The following is a 17,150-nucleotide window of genomic DNA, read 5'->3' as shown; positions in this document are numbered from 1 at the left end:
TGTAAAGCCTTGCACCCCTCAGCCCCCTCTTGTTCGCCAGCTGGCAGCTGGGTGCGGTTCGAGGACCGCTTTCTCACACATCCCCTGCCACCCAGTGGAGTCAGGTAAGTGTTGCACTGCACACTCAGATCCCGCTTCGGGCCACCTTCGGGCCTCTCAAGCCGGATCCCTGTCCTCCACCTCGCTGCCCCACCTCGGGTACGTCTGTGGTTCCCCGGTCCGGTTTTGTCGAACTCTAAAACGCTTCCAACACGATGCCCAGCCTGGCCCCATTCGTTACCTTCAGACCCGGCTTGCAATTAATTTCGCTCGGCTTCCGCCCAGGCTTATCCATCACACTTAGGTATTGAGCAGAGCTCCTGTCCTGTGTGTGTGCGCCGCAGTCCTACTGGCGAAGGACGCATACTAGACGTTCCCTCCAGTCGGTATGGAGTTTGGCTTCAGAGCCCGTACTTCATTGTACCCTTATTATGTGGTGGGTTACGACCATCTTGGTTCTGTGCCAACTGATACAGGCCCTTTTTCGAAAGCCTCCGTTCACTTGTAAACACAGAGTTGCATTTTCAATGCCCCGTCCCCAAGCTTGGTCTGCAGCGTTCGACCTGAAAGACGTGTACTTCAGATCTCTATCCTTCCACTCCACAGGCTTACTGTGTTCTTGCGTTCGAAGATATGGAGTACCAGTACATAGTCCTACCCTTCGAGTGCTCCATAGCCAGTTGGGTTTTCAGGTCAACTGGGAAAGAGTAATCTCGCCCAAATGGCGAGTATCTCTTTTCTAGTATGGAGGTGGTCTCGGTCTAGCGCATCTGTCAAGTGAGGTGTGCCAGCTCAGTGCTATTTAAAAGTGAGAAAGGGTCCCACTGAAACTTTCAGAGGCTCCTGGGGCATATGGCAGATGCAGCCGCACGGCTTCCTCCATATGGAGACCGCTTCAGCACTGGCTTGACGACCGAGTCCCGAGGTGGCCGTGGCAGAGCGACACGCTCTGTGTAAGAAAACAAACACCCTGGCCTGTCGCCAAACCCTCAGCCCATAAGCAGACCTTTTTTTCCCCGGGCTAGTGGCTCCTGGAACAAGTGTCCTCCAAATGTTGGCTGAGGGGCCATGTTTAAAGGGCATGCAGTAACAGAGCTCTTGGTGCCCTCTGACTGCATTGGCATTCATTGCCTCGAGTTGTTTACTGTCCCTCGCTTCGAGACGCCGCTGCTCAGCGAGCTGGTACTGTTCGGACAACATTGCGACCGTCGAGCTACGCTCCCCTTGCATGTTGCAACTCGCCCGCCACCTCCTCCTTGGCTGGGGGAATTAACGCGTTAATCTTTGCGATTAATTTGAGATGTTTAACGCGTAAAAAAAAAAAAAAAACGCAATTAACGCAGCACTTTTTTTTGTGCCTCGTTTTAATGACTTTCTGTTGCGGCTGCTATTGTGAGTGTGCCGAATCAAGTCACCCTGTCATGATGGAGAAGTACAAGGATGGAGTTTTAGGAGGAATGTTTGCATTTAAAAAGTTGCCTGATGTCGCGTTTGACAAAACAAAGATGCAGTGTGTACAATTAGCAAAGCTGAATTCAAATACCATACCAGTTGGTTTGAAGCTGGATGCACCAAATTTTCGGCCATCGAATGGCATTTTCGGTTTTTGACCGAAAGAGAAAAAAGGCTGAAAATATAAGCCGAATATATGCCGCCCATCCGTGTTCTGCGATCAGGTTTCACGAGCGGGTTTTTTCCGCTTCGTGTGTGAGCTGCGCTCTCCGTTCTGTGTGTGTGTGTGTGTGTGTCGGCGCGCTGCGCTCTCTGCTCAATGTTCCGCTCCATGTTTGCGCTGCGTGTTCTGCTCTGTCGTTCACGGCCCAAACGCTCCAATCATGTACCGATCACGCACTGGAAAAGCAAAGTCCGCTCAAATAACGTGAAATTTCTCTGTAGTAGATTTCTGTTTGCAATAGCCCTACTGAGCTGGTATAGTCATGCTGGGCAACAATGGTAAAATGACCTGCTCTGATCACATGTTCTGGTAATAATAGCTTTGTAGGACTAAATTTATTTTGATAATTAGTCAAAAAAGAAAAATCTGTTAAATTAATTATGTTGATTGATTATTGAAAAATAATAATATATTGATATATTGATGTTTAATATTATTTTAATATAGGGCTATTTTCTGTTCCTTTTTTTTTTCCTGTGTTGTTTAATTTAATTAGGTGATTCTAAGTTTAAATATTGATGATTACAAGCTTGGGGGAAATGCAATTAATTGCAATTAATTACAGCAAATTGTGCAATTAATTAGTTAATTTTGTTTAATCGATTCCCAGCCCTAATATATATATATATATATATATATATATATATATATATATATATATATATATATATATATATATATTATACTGATGCAAAATGTATAAATCATTTGTTGTCTGGATCAAGTACAAGTCTTCAATGTTAAAAATAACTATATCATGAATTTTTTATTTATATATGAATTTTACTGTGACTTGAAATTAGTTATGATTTTGGTCATTCTGTCCACCCCTTCAGGCATTAAATCAGCAAAACTTCAGTTAGCCGGCCTTATCTTTAACCACTACATCTCATTACCTGTTGAGGGCACGTTTTACCCTGCGGGCATTAGGCCACAGGCTGAATACTCTACACATATATAGGGATAAAGGCTTGAGGCCATTGACTAAAGCATTCTAAAGCTAACCAAGAACAGGTGGAAGAATAATTCATAAAGCTGTGATCTTCAACAAGGTTCTCACCTGGTATCCGGCATGGAGTCTGAGTCACCCTCAGATCACATTCTTAAAGGGGTCATATAATGCCATTTTTGTACAAGCTAATATGATTCTTTAGGGTCTAAATTAAAAGTTTGTAATATACTTTAATTAAAAATTCTCATTAGTATTGTAAGAAAACACTAATTTTACCTGGTCAAAAACAGCTCTGTTTTCAGCACGCCGTTTCAGTGCATGTGTCTTTAAATGATAATGAGCTTTGCTCACCCCGCCCCTCTGTTCTGTGCGTACACCGTTTGTAACACAATAACCACGCGTTGTTCATTATAAACGTGGGATTATGAATTATATTGAGAACGTCGTACATAGAAAACATGCTGTAATGTACCCTGAGTGTAAACCTTAGATGCATTCATCGTGAAGCCTGCAGCAAGGTTTGCAAATTTCGCAAAGATTAATATAAATACTAATATAAAGGTTAATAAAACATTACACTCACATCTTCTGGAGGTTCAGCAGTAACACGTTGGTACCGATCCGTTTTTTCTCGTTTGTAAAGCTGTCTGGTGTGAAATGATTCGCGTAAACATGAAAGCATGGACGATCGTGGGGAATCCCCGTGAGGGAATCCCCGCGTCAATCCTTTGGGCATATCGCTTCAAAAACAAAACTCAGCCACTGCATCTATAACGGCTCAGATTTAGGAACATCCAAATGACTGCTGTGTTCCTTATTACATCTAAGAACAGAACACCACAATCGTGTAGACGCCATTCTACTCCAGCATATCAACAATGGCGGACTACTATGACGACGGCTGTCACAGCTTGCTCAGGGCGGGTCTTGTGTTGAAGCACGGCTGTCAATCACAATCGCGGGAGGGGCGTACGATCTTATGACGTCACAATATCGAACGGCTTGATTTCATAGATGGTCAAACATATAAGGAGATTAAAACAAAACCACTGGATGGATTTTAATCATGATAGGATGGTTGTGTACAGGCACTGCCAACATACATTTCAGTGCAATCAACTTGTAAAAGTGCATGTACCATTATATGACCCCTTTAAACAAGCCTCAATTTATCGTTATTAAATCTTTATTTCTTCATAATACTTGCATGCTAATTTAATATTTCATATACCATTGACAATGTTGTCATAATTTTACATATGTTTTCACACTTCAATGAGTCCAGCTGCTCACAGGCCACCCAGAAAACTGTTAATTGTCTGAAAGTGATGCTTTTAGTTTCAACTTAAAAAAGGAAGTGTTCATGCTGCCTTAAAATGTTGTCAAGTTTAGTCAACTCAAATATCTAAGTTGTCACTTAGTACAACTTCACATTTCAAGTTGATTAAACTTAAAATTTTAAGGCAGCATGGACACTTATTTTTTTTAAGTTGAAACAATTACTTTTTCACAGAGCAGTTATTTAATGTAATTTTGGAAAGAATCAGTTTTATTGTTTTTCATTATTAACTTTTACTTGTCCAGTGTTTTTGTCTTGTTCTCGTTCCTTTGCTTTTAGTATACCACCGTATTTCATGGTTTGTATTGCTCGGTTTGACTGTCCCTTCTGAAAAATACAGAACACTTTACACAGGTGGGTCTATCTAATTTTCGCTCAGTAGGGGAGAGTGGGGTGAGTTGTGCCAGTTTTTACTCAAAGTGACTTTAAAGTGAGGCCATGGCAGTAATGCCTTCAACTTAAGGATGTACATATGTTTCAGGATGTGGTGTATCCCTGAGAACAATAACTTTGGATCTGAAATAAATGGTTTCAGAAATCTAGCTCTTGGAAAAAAAGTGGTCTCATGGCACAACTTGCCCCTGGTGCGGGGGAAGTTGTGCCTTTGGGGGAATACATTGGGGGTAAATTGTGCCAGTGATTTCTGAAGTAAAACAGAACATTTTACTGTTATGAACCGTAATGCTATATGAAAGCAAGATAAATTCAATACAAAATTACTCATTTAAGGTTTTTTTAGATATTGTCACCCTGGAATACCATAGCAAGCGTTTTTCCTATATGGTCAATTGCATAGGGATTTTGTATTGAACATAACTCTGGATCACAGTGTCATAGAGACAAGGGGGCGGGCTCATTTTACTCAGACGACCAATCAGTCTCTCAGGATCATTGTGAAGCTATCAAGCTATGCCCTAGCAACCATTTAGAGCACCATAGCAACACAATATATGATATTTGTGACTCATTTCAGGCAAAAAGGCTTTGGCAATAGATGCCTGTTGACATAGCGCTGTCTGTCAATTAGGTAACATATAAGAATAAAGTGACTAGGCTAATTTCTAAACATCCTATTGTGACATAGGCCACTTAAAAACTGAACAAAACGTCCCTTTAATAACATAGTGCAAACTCAAAACTGAAATCAGTGTCAGCTAAATTAAACAAATAGCAGGCAGGCCTAAGTCAAACACTGATGAGGCATGCCCATCTCCTCACTTCTCAAGATTATCCCCTGTGAGTATGTAGGTCTAGGTGGTCTGGATCTGGCACAACTTACCCCATGCCCTTTGGCACAAATCACCCCAGACCCACAAGTTTGAATAATTAGCATGATCCAGCAGTTAAGAGCTAACATCATTGCTAACTGTATAGACTCATTGTGTAGCCTACTAAAGCACTAAAACATGTGTGAAATGTTTTCAAACTTGTCTTTTTGCATTAAAATATGCTTAACTCTCATGCCATGTGTCTCTCTTCTTTGGAGGACGAGTAAAAGTGATTGCTTTTCAAAATTATGTGGTCACATGACCAATTTCTTCTATGGTTTTCCAGAAACAAGGGTGGAACTACTTCCCCCCCTGGCACAAATCACCCCACTCTCCCCTACATGGCACAGCGAGACCTGTGTGTGACAGGAAAATATGCCTTAAGAACTTTAAGCTGACAGGTTAAGATAAAAGCATGCTATTTTTGAGGATATGAAATTATATTATATTATGCTCTGCTGAAAAAAAAAAAAAGAACAGGTGGCTTGCTGGTCTTATTTGGCTTGAGCTAGTCTAGATGATCATCCAACCTGATCAAACGGGTGTTGACCTGCCTTAGCATGTGTAACGTGACAAAATAAATGTATTTTATATTGCACATTCAGGTTTAAAACTGAGCAAGGCTCAGTTCTCTATCATGTGAAGAATTGGAAAGTTTGATTTATTTTAGTGAACCGTATGATTAATTTAAATGAATCTGTAGATAAAACAGATTAATTTAAATAAATTCACTACAGAAGGTACATTTTACGTCTTCTTATTGTTTTTTTGTTTTTTTGTGTGTGATATACAATATTTGTATATCACTACAGTATTTAGTGCAATAATTTAACAAAACTCGACAATATATTGTTTCTGTTAATCCAAAATCAAGGAAAGACACAACAATGTGAAAATGCTCAGAATTGCAGACCAGGCATACAATATGTCACAATGAACAAAGGGAAACAGGCTCCAGATTGGAGAAACCATGGCATGACTTTAGGAGAATGCATTCCAATGTAGGAAGGCATCAAGGCACGTCCGAATCCAATTTTAGCTTCACTTCCTGTCTCCTGAGATACCTTCTGATCGATGTTTGAAGGAAGCATAGATGGATCCTTCGCTGCCTATGATATCCTACAATCCCGTGCTTTCCATTCTGTCACAGTTAAGCTAAAATAAATAAAGTTGGCATCTGATGGTTGCGGTTGGTGGTCAGTTTTGTGAAAATGTACGTTATTGACCAACGTTTTCCACTTTTAATATCATTTCTAGCGAGAATTTTAAATGTAGTAATTACATATTTGTTTAGTTCTCACCAAAAGCTTGTGATATTTTGATGTAGATCACTAAGCCGTTGCGCTGCCTCAGAAGTCTGTCCGAAATTAGCTTCCTAGGCAAACGCTGCCTGCAGACTCATTGCCTGATAGGGCAGTGAAGCAACAAGTCACTGCCTAAGCTTTGAGACACAGCCCATGTGACAGGAACAGAGGATAGAGTTCAGTATACAGGAGAGAGCGCCCTCTGGCTGTTAGGAGGGGGACCACAGGTGGGGATGTTACAGCAGTTAAGATGTATCCCTAATAAGTACATTTAAACGTTCATATTAGCGCTCCCCACAGTTGCCACCTGTTTCACACTGCGCTGTGCTGAAACTATGCACTGCCTTATTCATTTACAACTACTTATTGCATAAATTGTTTTTGTTTTCCTCTCCGTGCCTAATGTAAACAATCAGGCTTCACACCACATTTCAATATTGCCTCCATTATCTCATCTCATCTCAGACGCTCCACATATTTTCTTCGGTTACCGTGGTGATCCGTCCTTTCGTGAGGTTGTCATCACAACGGTTGTTGGTATTCCACCTGTGGTTCTATTCCCGACTAATGGCCGCCCCCCGATGGAGCCTCAGACAATTATACACCTCGAGCACGGTAGTTTGCCTTCAGCGACTGCATATAGAGGAGAGGTGAGCGCACTGTGAGAGGCTTATGAGGACTGTTCTGAGTGTTGCCACCAAGGATGAAGTGGTTGCCACCACTATCCGGCAGCTTTCCCATTCGTCTCAATGGCAGCTGATCGGCTGGCACAGATAAAATAATTATTAATGTAATAAAAGGCCACTTAAGTGTACTTAAAAATAGTACACTTTCAGGTACACTTTATTTTGCAGTGTATTTTGCACTTTATTTTGTTACACATGTTACAAGTTACTATAGTAATTACTATAAATTGTGCATAATTACATGCAACTAACCCCTAGCCAACCCCTATTCCTATTCCTTACCCTATAGTAAGTACATGTAGTTAATTATTATTACTCAGTAGTACTTAAATGTGTAGTTACACTTTAACATTGACACTTTAAAATAAAGTGTAACCCACTTTCATGAAAGTCTATTAAGACACTTAAGTATTTTTTATTTATTTAAAAGTGTGCTTCGTAATATGTAAAATGAACAGTTTTGCTTTACACAATCAAGTTGTAATAATCCTTTGTTGTACTTTAAAATAAAATAACTTGTTTTGATGTGTTGACTAACACACTAAAGCACATACTGCCTATAATTTTAACTGTAGCATGTGTTACATTTAAATGTATACATTTTAAATGTATTACATTGCAACGTCGTCGTTTCAAATGTGTAATTGCAATATGTTATAAATACTTATCAATAAAAATGACATTATATTATGCTTTAGTTTACCATATGCTTTTCAGGGCATTTGGCAGTAGGTTCTAACTGTACACAATGACAATAATTATGAATTATGAGTAATAATGAAATTACATGTAAAGTATACTACTCAAGTGTGTCAAAACTCTTTCAACTACAACACATTTTCATTTATTTGCAATTAAAACAAAATTAAGTGTCTGAAAACGTTACATTTCAGTTTGCACTTAAGTATATTTTTATTATAAAAGTATATACTTTAAAAATATATAATTGCTGTAATAAATAATCTTTAAAAAGTATGGTAAAGTGTAAATGAGCACACAGTCTTAAATCTGGACATGAATGGCAACAGATTCTGTTCTCTTCTGTGTGATTTCTGATGCTGTATTTTATTTGTTTCCATCATTTTACTTAAGTATAAACTTTAAAATGCTAAAATGAACAAATTCCTCACGACAACAACAAAAATTGTTCAATATAATGTCAAGCACTCACATACAATCAACCTTAAAACCAGTCAAATAATTAATCATTAAAATTAATTATTTTCTTCTGTAATGTACTTTTAGAATGCACCACTGTCTATTTCGTTTGAAAGAAATTAATACTTTTATTCAGCAAGAATGCATTAAATTGATTAAAAGTGACAGTAAAGACATTCACATTCTCCTTTTCCTCTTCTTCTAGACATGTCAGGAGATTGTAAGTCTAACCTTCTCAAATGATCGCATCGATTGAACTGTACCCTGGAAACTCATTTTGAAATTTCTTCTGACCGAAGAGAACCTTTTCCATACCCGAGTCAGAACATGAGCCGTCCACAGATCTGTGCTCATGACTGAAATAAATAAAGACCTAGAACACAGAGGGTCAATGTCACACATAATGTCTCTATAGATTATTGTCCTGCTGTCTTCAGAAACAAGTTTTAGTTGGTTCAAAATCCCCCCCAAAATTTTTTTGGGGGGGATACACTTAACACACACATTTTTTTTGCCCCCAATATGCCCCCAACAGGAGTTGTATGTTGTCACACTATATAGGATAAGCTGTCACAAGGGAAATGTTGGGTTTCAATTGAGTCCCTGTTTGGCTTTGAAAAATGGAAGAAAGAAAAAACTGATTTTCTTCCTTGTCTTGTTTTCCAGTGCAAATATCGAAACATTATTAAATCAAGATACATAAAAAAAAAAAAGTAAAAATACATGAGAAAAAAAAGAAGTAAAATGAAAAAGAAAGTCTGGCAAAGGTGTGTGAAAAATAAACTTGTTTTCCTTTGAAATTAAGATAATCTTTCCTTGAAAAAAAACAACAAAAAAAACATTGGAAGATTTTTTTCAATAGGCTATATAATTTATTTATTTTTTACACTTTTTTTTCAGAAAACAAGACTTGATATCTCAAATAAATGTATCTTGATTTAAGAATGTTTAGATACTTGTTCTGGAAATCAGGACACCAATCTTTTTTTTTCTTCTTTTTTTCAGTGCAATTAATGGGGGGGGGAATGACAATACATATTTAGTTTTCATTTCTGATAATAAATGTTATACTTTGACTCATTTCGACTCATGCATACTTTCAGCCAAATTTCAGTAATTTTCCTTCTGGTTTGATTTTATGGCTTTCTCCCAGAAGCCTATTAATTAGTACACTGTTTAGTAAATCATGTGCAGGATGTTTTGCCCATCATGACTATAAGTGGACCCAAAGGAAAACCATAGGGTTCACATTAGATTATGATGATCTCATATGCTAAAAATAGGCCAGGAGATGGAATCCAGTGTGTCGCATGTTCCTTTTCACAGCGAGGTAATGAGAAGAGAGTATTGTCTCAGCAGGATTTTCGCTTATTAGCAATGAACCTGAGAGAATGGGTGTTATAGTATTTTACCGTGTCTAATGGGTGTTCTTATGCACAACATAAAGTGGCGAGAATTGCTTGTTTTTAAAAAGTTGGAGCTATATAGCGTAACGTGGATCTTAGTAAATTTCCAGTTTACAGGTCATGGCAATCTGTTGTGTTAGCCACTGCAAGCTGCTTCTGGAACTGCCGTTACAAACAAACTGAAGCAGTTGAGGCTTTGAAATGTGTTTTATTGAGATGTTGTCACTGTTTGTCAGGACATTGCAGAGATATGCAGACAGTTACCTTCCATTAGTGCGCTGGGCCTTCTGATCTACAAGGAAAGAGGGTAGGCTTGTGTATGTGCTGGCCTGGGTTTGTGTAGTATTTGTTAGTGTCATTCAAAAACCAACTCACTGGAAAAACGTGACTCTGCCTACATTTCTGCACAACTGCAAAAAACGTACATACCTATAGGCCTACATACATTTCACTGCAGTTTTCAGCCGAAATGAACACAAAAGGCAGTAAATCACCAACAATTTTTATTTAATTTTGATTAATTAAAGGTGCATCTTATTAATAAATAACGACTTATTTTCTCACAGTTCCTCTCACAATGCTATGTTTTGACCACAATACGCTTTTATAGTGCATGATATGTAAACTAATATAATTTGATGTTTGCACCACATAACCAGCTCTATTATGTATAGCTTTTCTGACCTAGTAAATTTGCTCAGTAGCTCACCTGATACATCATTGTCCAAATCACGACACTCCACAAAAGAGCTAAAAGAAACAAGCTAAACAGCATGGTTGGTTCAGCAAATGTGTTTTTACCTCAAGTTTGATTTATAACACTTAGTGTAGTTGGTACGTAATTCTCAAATGCAAGAGCATTAACCTTTTCATTTCACTCACAGGAATATTGCATTGCATCATCAACCAACATAATAAAATGTTGCCACAGTCACATTCAACTGTTTTGGAGAAAATTCAATGCAAATTAGAGCCAGTCACTGGACATTTCACTTTGAAAGTGCTGTGAAACGTGCTACTAGCAACACAGGCACATTTTTAATGACATTTTTTTTTTTTAAATGTGCATATGGATGGCTTAAATAAGAGAAGATCATTGAAGAAAAAATATATACACAACAGCTTTAATTGCATGTGATTCTCAACTCAACTCCAAATTACAGGCTTTGCAACATGTGTTATGTACAGTGCTATTGTTTCCTCACAAATTAGTATCATCAGGATATTCAGCGAGGCCGTGCTGTGAAAATATTCATTAACTCCACATGTGTGTTAAATGTTTGTGCATCGTTATGTAAATGGTTTCATTAAGGAAGAGATCCCACGGTACATTGAGGTGATGTTTGTTCTTTGGGTTTGCTAGTTTCCATAAGACAAACAATGACTCACAAACAATATTACATTACATAACATTTCTGTGTATCTGTAAATGCTAAGCTGACTCATTTTTCATCACAGTTGTCCAAGTGGTGTACAATACACACATGTAAACAATACCTAGCTTTCAGCAAAAAGCTGCTTTTTTGTTCGTCTAAACATCTTGGAAGCAAAGTCAACAATTATCATTGTAATGTGGAAATTGCAGTAATTTGCAAGAGACAACTTCTCACTTTGAGCACACGAATGCGTGTGTCGTTTATTTCTCAAGGTAAACAAAACCACTGAAGGATAGCGCTGATCAGCGTCCCGCGTCATCACGCCTTCCCAACATCTTAAAGGGACCGCGATCCCTGAACAGTTATGCAGAAAAACAGTGTACAGAACTACACTTAATAACAAAGGTGAAGTATGTCTTTCACATTCACTACACACGTCCCCCCAGAATTCACCATAACAGAAAAACCAAACAGTCAACGTGGAGGTGGGCGTATCAACCGGCCACAACGACTGCGCTGTACCGAAGGTCGAGGAGACCCCAATGCAGCCGGTGTAATGTCCTTACACGGGTGAGGGGCATGGAGTGTGGGAGGCTTGAGTGGGATAGGAGCACAGGGTGGGGGCAGAGCAGGAGGCCGTCCGCGCCGTGGGGGCTGGGCCAGGTCAATGGGCCTGGCCACGTCCAAATGAGCCGGTTTAAGGCGGTCGATGGAGAGTCGCTCCGGTTTGCCACCCCTGTCCACCACAAAGTGTTTGTCCCCTGTCTCCAGAACCCGGAATGGGCCCTCGTAGGGCGGGCGTAGTGATCCCCTGTGGGCATCGTGGCGAATGAAGACATAGTCGGCTGTTTGAAGTCCTGCGGGGATGTGCGACTGAGGGAGGCCGTGACGGGAAGTGGGGATGGGTGCAAAAAGCCTCGCATTATCCAGTAGAGTAGACCGCTGGAGAGAAGCAGACCAGGGAACGGTGGTGTTAGGGACAAAATCCCCTGGCACTCGCAGCGGCTGTCCGTAAACAAGTTCCGCGGATGAGGACTGAAGGTCCTCCTTTGGTGTAGTCCTGATGCCCAGCATCACCCACGGGAGCTTGTCGACCCAGTTGCTGTCTTTGAGGCTGGCACGCATGGAAGCCTTCATCGACCTATGAAAACGTTCACAGAGTCCGTTAGCCTGCGGGTGATATGCAGTCGTGCGGTGGAGTTTCACTCCGAGGCTCTGTGCGACAGCATCCCAAAGCTCAGACGTGAATTGCGCACCTCGGTCAGAGGAAATGTCCGAAGGGGTACCAAAACGGGCAATCCAGGTGCCAATAAATGCCCGTGTCATCTCGACAGACGTCACGGATGTCAGTGGCACAGCCTCAGGCCAACGGGTGGTCCTGTCAACCATGGTTAACAAATATGTGAAACCTTGAGAGCAGGGCAGAGGACCAACCAGGTCCACGTTTACGTGGTCAAAACGCCTCTCAGGAACCGGGAATGATTCTAATGGGGCTTTAGTGTGGTGGTGTACTTTGGCCCGTTGGCACTCAACACAGGTGTTAGCCCAGTCCCTAACGTCCTTCTTGAGGCCGTGCCAAACAAATTTAGCTGCAACAAGTCTCTGTGAAGCTTTCGCACCTGGGTGGGAGAGACCATGGATGGCATCAAACACTTGTCGTCTCCACCCCGAGGGAACGATTGGCCGAGGACTACCTGTGGAGATGTCACACAGGAGCGTTGTGCCGGCATCGGCAAAAACCACGTCCTCAATCTGCAGCCCAGTAGTAGAGTTTTTCAGATGTTGCACGTCTGGGTCTGTGGTCTGAGTCGCTGCCATGCGGTTGTAATCTAAACCAAGATGGACTGCCCCTGCCACGGCCCGTGATAGGCAGTCCGCCACGTGGTTGCTCTTACCGGCGACGTGCTGCAAGTCCGTGGTGAACTCGGAAATGTAAGACAGATGCCGTTGCTGGCGGGCGGACCACGGCTCAGCCACCTTGGCCATGGCAAAAGTCAGCGGCTTGTGGTCCACAAAAGCAGTGAAGTGTCGGCCTTCTAGCAGGGAACGAAAGTGTCTAATGGCGAGGTAGAGACCCAGCAGCTCCCGGTCGAAAGTGCTGTATTTCCGCTCACAAGGGCGCAGCTGACGGCTAAAGAAAGCCAGCGGCTGCCAGGCCCCGCCTACCCACTGCTCGTAAACAGCGCCGACAGCGTAATCCGAGGCGTCCGAGGTGATGGCAATGGGGGCTGTAGAAGAAGGATGCGCCAGCATGGTGGCGTTCGCTAGTGCTGTTTTAGTGGCATCAAAAGCCTTGACTCTGCTCTCAGTCCAGTCCACAGCGTGTTTGGGTTTACCCTTCAGGGCCTCGTGCAAAGGCCCCATGAGCTGAGCGGCTCGAGGGATGAAGCGGTGATAAAAATTTACCATGCAGAGGAACTCCTGCAGGGATTTGACAGTGGGTGGGCGTGGGAACTGTATGACTGCCTCCACCTTTGATGGGAGAGGAACTGCCCCGTCCTTAGTGACTCTGTGTCCTAGGAAGTCGATGGTGGAGAGGGCAAACTGGCACTTGGCGGGGTTGACAATTAGTCCATGGTGGCTAAGCCGCTCAAAAAGGGTTTGGAGGTGCGCCAGGTGCTGAGACTTGGACGTGCTTGCCACCAGGATGTCATCCAAGTACACAAAAAGGAAAGGCAGGTCCCGCAAAACAGAGTCCATGAGGCGCTGGAAAGATTGGGCAGCGTTTTTAAGGCCGAACGGCATGCGCAGGAACTCAAACAGACCAAACGGCGTGATCACTGCTGTTTTGGGAATGTCCAGTGGGTGTACCGGCACCTGATGATATCCCCGGACGAGGTCCACCTTGGAAAAAATTACCTTGCCAGCCAGGTGTGCTGAAAAATCCTGTATGTTCGGGACTGGGTATCGATCAGGTGCCGTTGCCTCATTAAGCCGCCGGTAGTCACCACACGGGCGCCAACCGCCGCCAGGTTTGGGGACAATGTGGAGGGGTGATGCCCATGGGCTGTCGGATCGGCGTACTATGCCCAGGCGTTCCATGTTTGCAAACTCAGCCTTTGCAACGGCGAGCTTGGTCGGGTCGAGGCGCCGAGCGCGGGCGTAAACGGGTGGACCAGCAGTGGCAAGATGGTGCTCCACACCATGCTTCACAGTAGATGCAGAGAAAGTGGGCTGAGTGAGGGCTGGGAAACTGGCCAGTAGACGTTGGAAGTCATCGGAAACTGAGAGCATGTTAGACAGTCGGACGGGTCAGCCTCGCTGAGTGTGCACGTATAAGAACAAAACGTGACAGCATCAATCAGACGGCGGTTCTTAACATCTACCAACAGTCCATGTGCACACAAAAAATCTGCGCCGAGGAGGGGAACAGCAACCTTTGCAGTAACAAAGTCCCAACCGAACTGCTGTCCTCCGAAACACAGTTCGACATACCTCGTTCCATATGTGCGGATGGGGCTACCGTTGGCAGCTTCCATAGGGGGGCCGTGGCTGTCGGTCACCATGTCCAAACGGGATGCAGGCAGAACGCTCCTTTGTGCTCCCGTGTCGGACAGAAAACGGCGACCGGAGATGCTATCGCGGATGAAAAGCAGCCTGCCTACTCGGCCGACACTCATGGCCACTACTGAGCGCCGGCCCTGGCATTTCCCGAAACACTGAAACTGCATGGTGGACGGCATTTGTTGGCCTTGGTTCCAAACTTTGCATGATAGAAACACAATCCGGAGAGCTGTTGGGTGCCAGAAAACTGCTGCCGACGAGAAGTAGTCGCAGCAATGAGTGTGGAGTCGTCATGTGTCACTGAAGAGATATGCGCGGGGGAAAACGCAGCCGCACAATGTCCCTGACTCGCCAGGAAAAATGTATCAGCCTCTTCAGCTAGTTTACGACAGTCAGTGATTGTGGTGTTGGCTAATGCAGCTCTCACTTGGGAAGGCAGCTGACGCAGGAAAAGCTGGATGAAAAGAAAGTCAGGTCTGTGTTCGCCCAAAAGATCCAGCATACGGTCCATGAGCTCGGACGGTTTGCTGTCACCCAGTCCTTGAAGTGAGAAAAGCCTGCTGGCTCTCTCAGTGTCCGACAGTTCAAACGTTTTCAACAGGTGGGTTTTAAGTGCTTTATACTTCTCATTTTCGGGAGGATTTGTAAGAAGGCTAACCACCCTGGATGCTGTTGAATTTCCGAGAGCAGACACAATGTAGTAATATTTAGTCGTATCCGCGGTGATCTCACGCAGCGCGAACTGCGCTTCAGTCTGGGCGAACCATGCAGATGCTGACGATTCCCAGAATTCGGGGAGTTTGAGGGTGACAGCGTTCGCGGTCATGATCGCGTCGCGTCTCTGGATACGTCCAGCAGACTAATGTCGGGGTCACCAGTGTGGAAATTGCAGTAATTTGCAAGAGACAACTTCTCACTTTGAGCACACGAATGCGTGTGTCGTTTATTTCTCAAGGTAAACAAAACCACTGAAGGATAGCGCTGATCAGCGTCCCGCGTCATCACGCCTTCCCAACATCTTAAAGGGACCGCGATCCCGGAACAGTTATGCAGAAAAACAGTGTACAGAACTACACTTAATAACAAAGGTGAATTATGTCTTTCACATTCACTACAGTAACATATTTTCATAGTCTCTTTGTAACAGTTTTCTGCCAATTTCTTGACTGACACTTTTTTATTATGACTTTGAGCCTCAAGCGGCGCCTATTCCACTTAAACGAAGAAACAGCCCTACTTTTCAGCCTAACTGTTCCACATGCTGCAATAATATAGCTGAGCAGAGATATTTCATAGATAACAGACAATGGAGTGCAGATACAGATAATGCATCACCTTACTTAAATATGCACGTTTAATAGGAGATGCTCCCCGAAAAACGCTCCATTAATCCAGGTTTCGGTTACAGTTGAACCGGCCAAGCTTTGCCGCGCTGCTCAAACTCACTGTAATCAATCATTGGAGAGCTCTGTGGCGTAGATTAATGCAGGACTCAATAGAGCTCTACTGTAAAAGCATCTGTGTAAATCAAACCCTTGGATGATATCCTGAGCCTCACACACACTCCCATTCAAACACGCATGCATTTTCTGTCAATATCACATCTAAACAGGATGGTGCCCTGATAAGTGTTGCATTTCAAGCTTGCCCTATATTAACATGTGTATAGTTACAAATTAATGTCTTTACATGCTTTATAATGCTTTGCATGGGAACTGCAAAGCCATTAAAATAAATGTTGAGCTACAGAATCATTGTTACATTTCAGGCTGAAGAAGAAGAAGATGAAGCTTTTATTTTATAAAATAAAACGAAAGAGCGATATCCAAAAACGAGAGTAAACGAAACAGCTTGCAAAGCACAGACAACACTGAGCAAACTGAGGGAAATATATAGACAGCTAACAAATGAACTAAACAAGAATCAGATGTATGAAATCAATGAAACAATGAGTAACCATGACGACAAATGAAAACATGCTTAGTAACGGGTTGCATGGGCCGGTTGCAAGTAACAACTTAGCTTAGTTTTGCCGTTTTTTTTATTTTATTTTTTTATCAGCATTAATTTATTGATCCTTATTAATTTAGTTTCAAATAAAGTTTCTGAAGGTCGTTTACATATAAACACTTGTGATATTCATGATTAAGTAGTATCGTATTTAATGGAAACTTATTTTTAACATTAGTTACTTGAGGCAAAAAAAAGTTAGAATGAAGGATAAACTGAAATTCACTGCATTTACACAACTTCTGCTCACATATTTGAAGGCTGCTATTGGATCATTGAGGGTAAATGTCATACTATGCAACTGCGCATTACGTTACGGAGAGCTTACGACCTACTTGCTACGTTGTGCCTCAAGAGCAAATAGTGAAACCGAATAAAGAACAGAGTTAGTTACAAACTAGCCAGTAGTTACTAAGCCTCTAGTGTGGACTTT

At 42.3% G+C, this 17,150-nt stretch overlaps 3 protein-coding genes across 3 annotated transcripts in view; 2 read left to right on the top strand and 1 right to left on the bottom strand.

The window, feature by feature from the left end:
* The window catches only part of enpp1 (ectonucleotide pyrophosphatase/phosphodiesterase 1), a 275,870-nt gene extending 260,854 nt beyond the window's left edge, over positions 1 to 15,016 (bottom strand). Inside the window, exon 1 of the mRNA XM_082146672.1 lies at positions 14,896 to 15,016. Within this exon, the coding sequence (XP_082002798.1) occupies positions 14,896 to 15,001 (106 nt within the window). The 5' untranslated portion in view covers positions 15,002 to 15,016. The remainder of the gene's footprint in view (positions 1 to 14,895) is intronic.
* The window catches only part of LOC309481669 (exostosin-1), a 429,414-nt gene that overhangs the window by 81,268 nt on the left and 330,996 nt on the right, over positions 1 to 17,150 (top strand). The gene's annotated exons all lie outside the window — the stretch shown is intronic.
* The window catches only part of kcnk3a (potassium channel, subfamily K, member 3a), a 334,357-nt gene that overhangs the window by 189,145 nt on the left and 128,062 nt on the right, over positions 1 to 17,150 (top strand). The window lies entirely within an intron of this gene.

Source organism: Leuciscus leuciscus (assembly GCF_965113295.1).
Source record: "Leuciscus leuciscus genome assembly, chromosome: 19".
Lineage (NCBI taxonomy): Eukaryota > Metazoa > Chordata > Actinopteri > Cypriniformes > Leuciscidae > Leuciscus > Leuciscus leuciscus.
Note: the sequence above shows the minus strand (reverse complement) of the source record. Positions and strands in the feature narration are given on the sequence as shown.